We start from the raw sequence: 8,797 nt of genomic DNA on the forward strand, positions 1-8,797 counted from the left end.
TCACGGTCCGTGAGTTCGAGCCCCGCGTCGAGCTCTTTGCTGGCAGCTCAGAGCCTGGAGCCTTCTTCTGTTTCTGTGTCTCCCTCTCTCTCTGCCCCTCCCCCATTCGCGCTCTGTCTCTCTCTGCCTTTCAAAAATGAATAAATGTTAAAAAAAATTAAAAAAAAAATAAAACACAGTAATTAATTTAGAAAGTATCTATTTTCAAAGGAAATCATGATTTATTATGATTTTTTTTACATAAATGAGTTTTTCAAAAACAATTCTGGGTAGCTGAAATGATATCCACCCAGAAAAACCAAAATACCTATTAAAGCTCTTAAAAACACCAACACAATTAAGACGACAGGAAACTACACAAGACTTACATCCTGTTAACATAAGACAGGTTATGTACCAACTTCTCACAACCTGTTAGTGAAAATAAATGAATAAATAAATGCGGCACTAATGACTGAATCCTGGCAGCCTCACTCCCATGCTCACACCACAAGACATGAGCTTCAGTGGAAAGAGAAGTCAGTTCCAGAAAAGGCTGTGGGAGATGGAAGGGGAGAGCTAGCAGCAGGCATGAACCACCGCCAGAGGAAGAAAGTCCCTTGAGTGTGAAGACACAGGACAGCCTGTGTGGAGACCTGAGCCCTGACCACACAACTGGCATCCAGGACGAGCAGGAGGGAGACAGGACGTCTCAGATGCACAACTGTGGGCAGATGGGGTGAGAAAGTTGGGAGGGGAGCTCTGTGAATATCTCAGTGGAGGTAAAATTGGGGGAAGGAGGCATTTAGCATCTTCCAGACACAAGGGAGTAGAAAAAAAGGGAAAGGAGACACAGTCCACCTCCCCACCACAAGTAAAGCAAAAACATATGAGACAAAAACTAGAAAAATTAATTAACACATAATATTCTTTTTCATAACCCAATAGAACAACTGGCTAAAATATTGAGGAAAATGTTTGTGTGCACAAATGCGCAAAATAAAAAGTGACAAGAGAATAATAGACATCGGAGAATAAATTTTTTTCTAAAAACCGAAATTCCTAATTATCTTATAGGCCACTATGGAAAAATAAACAATGATCATTTTGACAGCCTGTGCATTAAAATTGGAGCCATACAGAAGCTAGCATGGCCTTCGCACAAGGGTGACAAGCAAGTAAGTGAAGCCTTCCGTGTATTTCCAGATGGTGGTGGTGATGCTCCTACAACGATGCCAGTGAATGGAGCGCTTACAATGGTACATGTTCTGTGATTCGGCACCTGGGGAATGTGCTCAGTAGGGAAATCACTACAGACAGGAAGGAATTATTGGCTCCAAAGGGCTGAGTGCAGGGGGACAATGGCCCCGCTGCTGGTGGGTCAGGGTTTTCTCTGAAGGTGATGGAAATGTTGTCAATTTAATCATGACGGTGGTGGCCAAAGCCTCTACGTATACCTACAATTATTGAATATTTATACTTTTTAAATTTTCCACAGACCCTGTGTCATGGGAAGTTGGGCTCTATTCCCTCACCTGCATGTGCTCTTGTGACATCTGTGATCATCTTGTGTCTTCACACAATAGCATCATCTGTGTGTCACTCCTTCCTCCTCAAGGACAGGTCTCACCACAGAGGTGTCTCCCCTACAGGAGCCTTCACAGAAGCTTCTCAATAAAAGAGACTCAGAGACAAGGTCTGTGAGTTCAGGGGTTTTTGTCTCACTTCCTCGTTATCTGTGACACTGTGAGTAAAGGTAGCTGCTCCCACTGCCATGAGCTGTAGCACAGTAATAGTCAGCCTCGTCCTCAGGCTGCGGCCCAGAGATGAGCAGAAGCCCCGCATTGGCCGAGGCATCTTTGGACCCGGAGAAGCAGCTGGGGACCCCAGGGCCCTGGTGCTTATTTGAATCTGAGTAGTAGTACAGGAGATACCGGGGAGGGCTCCCTGGCTTCTGCTGGAACCAATTTATGTAGTAGCTGCCAACATTGTAGCCACTGCTCAGGGTGCAGGTGAGTCTGGCTGTTGTTCCCGGAGATGCAGACAGGGAGGCCGGCTGGGTCAGCACAGGCTGGGACAGGGAACCTGCAAAGAAACAGGGAGAAATTTCTCAAGATTCCGACTTCAGGAGGAGTGATTTTGAGGGCTGCCCAGTTTCCATGAGGCCTTTCCCCACCTGCACAATGGGAGAGGAGCATGAGGAGGACAGGAGTCCAGGCCATGGTGATATAGATCCTGGTCCCCACAGCTGGCGGGGCTGCCCAAGGCCTCCTTTTCTCCTCCACTATCTGCCAGAGGAGGGCCGTCCATGCAAATGAGGCACATCTGGTGACTGCCCAGCCCCTCCCTCGGCCCTGATGCCGGAACCGGCCAGACACCACACACTGAGGAGGATGGAGGTTGGCTTCACCCCTGGGGAGATCCCTGGGAGGAAGCACCTGCTGAAACAACACACAGGTCCCTCCTCAGGGGACTCTGCCAGGCCAGAGAGGACGCAACTGCTGAGTCCCCATCAGGAGCACAGGGCTCAGTCCCCGGGTCAGGTGCCCTTGACTGAATGGTCCTCGCTAAGCAGCTTTGTAGGAAGCACAAGACAGTCCCACAGCACCCCTCCTGGTCACAGGGTACAGCACTCACTGTGTCTCAAAGCCCCGAGAGCCCAGCTGGTTTCTGCAGCTCACCAGGTCCCTGTCTTTGCACACATCCGTCGTCCAATCCTTAGCACATGTTCCCCCTGCTATCTGAAAGTACATCACCCCTAAGAATCTTAGCCACAAACGGAAGAAGGCAAAGAAGCCATTAACATTACTTTATATGGACAATTGGTTGCATGTTTCCTGACTCAAAAAGCAACCTTTCCTAGGCTCCTCTAATACCTATGGACACATCTTGTTCTCAGATGCACAAAATGTATGGAGAGTAAGAGCACATAACGTACACAGTTCAAAGCTCTGGTGCCCTGGTGCTGAGATGCTGTGTGTGCAGTTCTCAGGAGAGGAGCTAGATGGCACCCTTGATGCTGCTTGATTGTGCCCTGTCTCTGTAGAGGCTTCCTGCAAAACAAAGGCTGGATGCTATTTTGGTTCTTCTTCCTTTGTAAAACTGAAAATCCTCCTCAGATTTCTTTTAGCAGCAAAGACAGGTACTAATGTAAATGTTTCCTAGAAGGTAAGTGGCTTAAACAGAACTTTCAAAAGGTAAAGATACCTGTACCATGATTCTGATCCTTGTGCTTAATTATTGTAACTTCTCCCTCCAGGAGAAGCCCTGTGCATATATAATTAATTACAGGATGTTCTAGACAAAGCTGAATGACCCAGGTGTGCATCAGGTCAGGTGTCAGAGAAGAGGGGACACTTGAGCTGCTTGGAAGAAATTGTAGAGGTTGTTCCCAGGAAAGGAATAGAAAGAGAATTTTGTAGGAATACACTCACCTAGTGGCATATTCCAAAGAGGATAATTCAGCCAACATCTCAAAAAATTGAACTGAATGTGTTGCTAATAATTACATTTGATTTATTGATCAGTAGATAAATACATACATACATACATACATACAATAGCTTTGGTTAGCTTCACATTTACCAGTGAAGAGTGTCCCATACTTTTTAATCTTAGGAGTTGACTTTATATTCCCCAAATTTGTAGGTTCTGCATATCTGTGTCATGTATCTCTTGTCAGGAGTTTATTTTGGTGTCATAACATTTCCTTATGTTAAAAGAAAATTCCCTACCTGTATTTTATTACACATTGTCTTAGTTTAATAGAGGTTAAATGTGAGACTTTAATGTTTTTCAGATGTGTTCAATGTCTGAGCATTTGCTTCCATAAACCCTCACTTTCTCATTGCACCATGGATCCACCTCAACTTTCACTGTGCAAATGATTCCCACACTTCTCGACTCAAAGCCCTTTTTAGTAAATTTCTGTGACCAGAAACACCCACCTCCTTAAGACAGTTTGTCTCAAGGCAGTCAGAGGGATCTTCCTCGTCGAACTCAGACAGGTCCTTCAGTGCTCTTGGCATAAAACCCAAAGTCTTTCCTACCCAAGGTGTTCATTATGGTCTGCCCCCGCCCCCAACTTCTCCACTCCCTGAACAGCCACGCCCCTTGATCTCTACCTCCAACTTCCCTTCTTTCCTATTACTTAAAATCCTGAATTCCCATCTCTTCCAAGGTCTCCAAGCTGCCTCTTCCTCAGCCTGTTGGGAGGAGACGCGAGATAACCTCAGATCGTGGATGAAACACATATTTTGGCAACTCTGAGTAGAACTTTATTTATAGCAGGATATGCATACATCATCCCTCATAAGAAAAAAGCTAGAGGTGGAAAGATAGATAGATGATAGATAGATAGATAGATAGATAGATAAGTAGATTATAGATATAGATATAGATATAGATATAGATATAGATATAGATAGATCATGGCCCTGTTCAAGTTGAAAAACAATAAACAAAAGTGTAAAGAATAGCCTGCATCCATGTCCAACCACAAGGTCTCACTTTGCTGACTCTTCCACCTTTCTTTGTCCCTCATCCTCCTCCCTTCCTGAACATAAAACAAATCCAAACACTCCATCATCAGTATGGCTTTCACTGATGTATGAACTTTGAGAGATTTAGCACGTTACCTTCATGTTCAGTGTTCCAGAGTTCTTGTACATTAAAGCAATGGGTTCCAACTACTCTCACATTACATGTATCTGTGTTGTCATTTCCTACATCTCAGGAGAAAGAAAGGGATGACTGTGTTCTCCACATGAGCTCACAGAAGGGAAAATCAAAACAGGGCATGAAGTTGCTCTAACCATGATGGGATGTGACTTCACAGAGTGGAGAAACCATCTGGTGACGTTGTGGACCAGGGGTCAGAGGGTGGACACGGCAGGGCAAGACCTAGGAAACTATGTGGTCCAGGGAGAGCAACTGAGACAGGAGAACAGGAGGTGGAGACACAGGAGGCTGTGCTCACAGGAGACGCTCAGGACTGTGAGGCAGAAGGAACTCGGGGAGAGAAGGAGGAAGAGGATAGTGTGAACTGGGGGTTCCTGCTCTGACTGACCCGTCAGATGGTGCTGCCTTTGACTGCAGGCAAGCATTAGATAAGGAGATGGTTCTCTATTAAGAAACTAGTTGAAGACCTGGGAAACAAGTAGAAATAGTGAATTTCAAGCTCATAAATGGTGGACCCTGACCTTGGTGGCAGCAAACAGTGACTGTGCCTGAGGCTGGTGTCCAGGCGTGGTGAGCAGTCTCCACCCAGGTGTGGATGTGTAAGAAGGACAGGAGCCTGGGACAGAACCCAGGGTACCATACCCCTGTACAGAATGGGTGAGAGGATCCCCCATGAGTCCCTAAGTCCAGGCTGGCTCTGGTACCCAGTCCCTTCATCATTCGTGTGGCATGTGTGTATTAATGATGTCCTACCTTCTGGTGAGCCGGGGGTAGGTTTGTCTTTCCCAGGTTGATGCCCAGGGAGGGCTGGTGACAGTGAAAATATGATTGGTGGTAATGTTTGCAGACCTGTAGACTCAAGGGTGAGTTTGGGACAGGTCATGAGAGTCCGTGAGGGTGGAGCATCCAAGATCAGACTGAAATGCCTGGGACAGTGGGCATCATGAAGTGGGGCTGAAGAACAGGAACCTCTCACCCCACCTGCACATCCCCAGGACCTCCAACCACAGGGAGGCAGACCTACAGGATCTTTCTCAACCCCCTCAGCTCCCAGGGGAAGGGGCACTTCATTCTGGTCACTGCTCCCCACCCCCACTTCCTCTTCTCTTTCTCTGCCCAGGACCTCAGTCTGTAGCCCCAAGTGTGCTGTGTAGTTTCCAGGTCTTGTAAGTAATAAACCCGTATTTTTCAAAGATTCCTGATGGTTGTAGCTGAAGAATACCTCGTAGGCATAATAAGAACCACAAGGGTGGGTCTGGCCACCACTTCGATTACGGACAAACTAAGACCCCCATAAAACATTAGCATCCATTCCTGAAGAGAGAACACTGCCTCCCACCATCTGCAACCATTGACTTCATTGTTCATTTCCAGTGCACAGCCCAGACACATCACGATTATTGACTACTCAGCCCATGGGATACAACTCCATCAACTGGAGTGATGGAGTTACATCAGCCAAACTTACATGTGGTTTCTTTTGTCTCTGAACATACAGGCTCCCCTCCTTTTCAAAGTCCCTCAGGTCAGCACCCTTTCGCCCCGCCCCTTCGGCGAAGCAGGTTCACGCCCTCGCAGCAGTAGATTGGATGATGTCACACTGTGCACCCTATTCGAGACCCGAGACTTCCTAGATGACTTTACATGCATGCCCTAAGGTGCTGTTATTGTGCTGCAGAGTATAGTGATCTGTGACAACACAGCAGTACGGTGTGGCTGCCATCACGGTGTCCCGTACGAGAGTGTCACCACCATAAATGCAATGCCGTGCTTCACACATTCACCCTCCTGCTCCTTCCTCCACCTCCTGTCGATCACTGACCTTCAAACACTCCAGAGTCGTGCCTTTTCTAAAATGTAATCCAATCACAATTGTGTTATGCAGCACTTTAAATGTTCTCCTTTCTGGAGAAATATGTATTTACAATTGGTGTATGTTACTGTGACGTCAGAGGTCATTTGTTTTACAGCTGGCTAAGTTCCCAGTGTACAATGTACAGCCTACTGGAGGAAATCTGTGTCACGTCAAGTCTTGGAGATTATGTAAAAAGCTGGTATAAACATCCGTGTGCAGAGTTTTCATTGCTTTTACATGTGATGGGTATGAAGAAAGCTTCTACAGACATTCACATTCAAGATTTGCTCTGGGCAGATTGTTTTTATTTCACCTTTTCAATTTGAAGTTCGGCACGTTTCCTGTATTCCCCACAAATATCAGCATACAAGCGAAACTAGTCATCTGGTTAAAGCTAAGCAAAATGGTACCAGATGCAAAGAGAGTTGATTTGTCCATCTAGCAGAGCAGGGACAGTGCTGAGGCCCCATCGAGAGGCTCAGAACAGGGAAGATGTTTCACTCATTGAAAGATCAGAAGACAATAAATGAATATAAACTAGCATGGAAGTAAATTGTCATAGTTCATGAGGACAAGGACTTTCTGGTACCATAGCGACCATCTGTCTATGAATGAACTAATCTGAGTGACCTTGAGGAGAGAAGGCAGAGGAGGAGCCTCACTCCTATGGCGTGCAACTGGATGGAGCGGGACACAGGGCATCAGCCAAAGAATAAGCAGAACTTACAGACTAAGCTGAGCACGCAGCTGCTGGGTTATTCACGCTCTTCACAAATGAGTAACTAGGTTTTTGTGTCACTTCCCCACAGGTCTGGAGCACTGTGTGAGCACTGAGACTGCTGTCCCACGCTGAGCAGAAATAATCAGCCTCGTCCTCAGCCTGGAGCCCAGTGATGGTCAAGGAGCCTGTGCTGCCAGACTTGGAGCCAGAAAATCAATCTGGGACCCCCGAGGGTCGATTGCTATTACCATAGATGAGGAGTTTGGGAGCTGTTCCTGAGAGTTGTTGGTACCAGTTCACATATTCACCACGCCCGATGTTGGAGCTGCTTCCAGTGCAGGAGATGGTGACCCTCTGGCCCAGGGCCCCAGACACTGAGGGCGGCTGAGTCAGCACAGACTGAGCCCAGGACCCTGGAAGGGGGAGAGACACAGAGAGGATGATGATATGGTCTAGAGACAAGAGGAAGAAGCAGGGCCCATTTTGTCCTCCCAGGAAAGTGTGTCCCTTTCCCCTGTCCCCACATTCAGTCACCTGTGCAGTGAGCGAGGAGTGTGAGGAGGAGAAAGGACCAGGCCATGGTGGAGGTCAGCACGCATTCCTGCCTTCTGTGGCCCCACAGCTGAGCAGAGCCTCCCCTAATCTCTCCCTTCCCCTCTTCATCCTCTGAGAGAGGGAGGGCCCTTCCATGCAAATGAGACTCCCAGCTCTCTGACCCCTCACTGGCCCTGGGTCAAAGGCCTCTGACCGATGATGTCAGGAGGGGTGGGGATGGGAGGGGCTGTGTAGAATCAGGGTATGGGGAGGTCCCAGTTTTGAGCCCTGAGCAGAGGGCACAGTCAGTGCCAGTTCTGCAGTCACAGCTCTGATCATGGTTTACCCCTCAGAAACAGGACCGGTGCACCCCCTGGTGTCAAGACCCAGACCCATCATAGTGTGCATGGTGAGGAGAGGACACAGAAATAGCTCATGCCTCCCCATTGCTCTGATTCCTGTCCCCTGCATTAGGGCCAGACCAAGTGTCCCCTTAATATGGCTTCCCATCATCTCAGGGGAGACTATCCTCTACTCAGACTCCTCAGGCTGAATGTGTCTAGGGCTCCCTGGCTGTTCATGGGGCTTTATACAAACTCGTCTTAGATCAGGGTCATGTCCAGATCAGTGACTAGTCCCCACGGATACATGTCCCCATTGTGCATTGTGTTAGGTGTTTCCTGTGGTGTGATTATTCCCCCCTTTACAGACGTCTCATTACCCTGAGGTTCCCACAACACCAAGGAGACTGGCAGCAATTCTCTGCATTGTGTGAGCAGAAGCCCTCGTGTGTAACCCTAGAGGGGTTACACACTGAACATCTTTGTCATCTGTCACTACTTCCACCTGTTTGACATAACAGTTCTCCACACACTATGGGCAATGGTTCCTCCTAGGATTCCTTTTCCCAGCACACAGACACAAGTCTGAAGGATCCCTGCCAGGAGAGGTTGTGTGTGGCATTGGCCTTAGGGCACAAGGGGAAAATATGTGGGAAGATCCAGGCGGGAACGTGACAGCTGCAGATG

At 47.7% G+C, this 8,797-nt stretch overlaps 1 gene segment (V, D, J or C); it reads right to left on the bottom strand.

The window, feature by feature from the left end:
* Window positions 1–1,711: 1,711 nt before the first annotated feature.
* On the bottom strand, window positions 1,712–2,246 carry LOC144613952 (putative non-functional immunoglobulin lambda variable 5-48). The segment is given in 2 exon segments: window positions 1,712–2,064; window positions 2,156–2,246. Coding segments are annotated over 2 exon segments (399 nt in total).
* Between the last annotated feature and the right edge of the window lie 6,551 nt (window positions 2,247–8,797).

The sequence above is a fragment of the Panthera onca genome, chromosome D3 (genome assembly GCF_046562875.1).
Source record: "Panthera onca isolate mPanOnc1 chromosome D3, mPanOnc1 haplotype 2, whole genome shotgun sequence".
In the NCBI taxonomy this organism is placed as follows: domain Eukaryota; kingdom Metazoa; phylum Chordata; class Mammalia; order Carnivora; family Felidae; genus Panthera; species Panthera onca.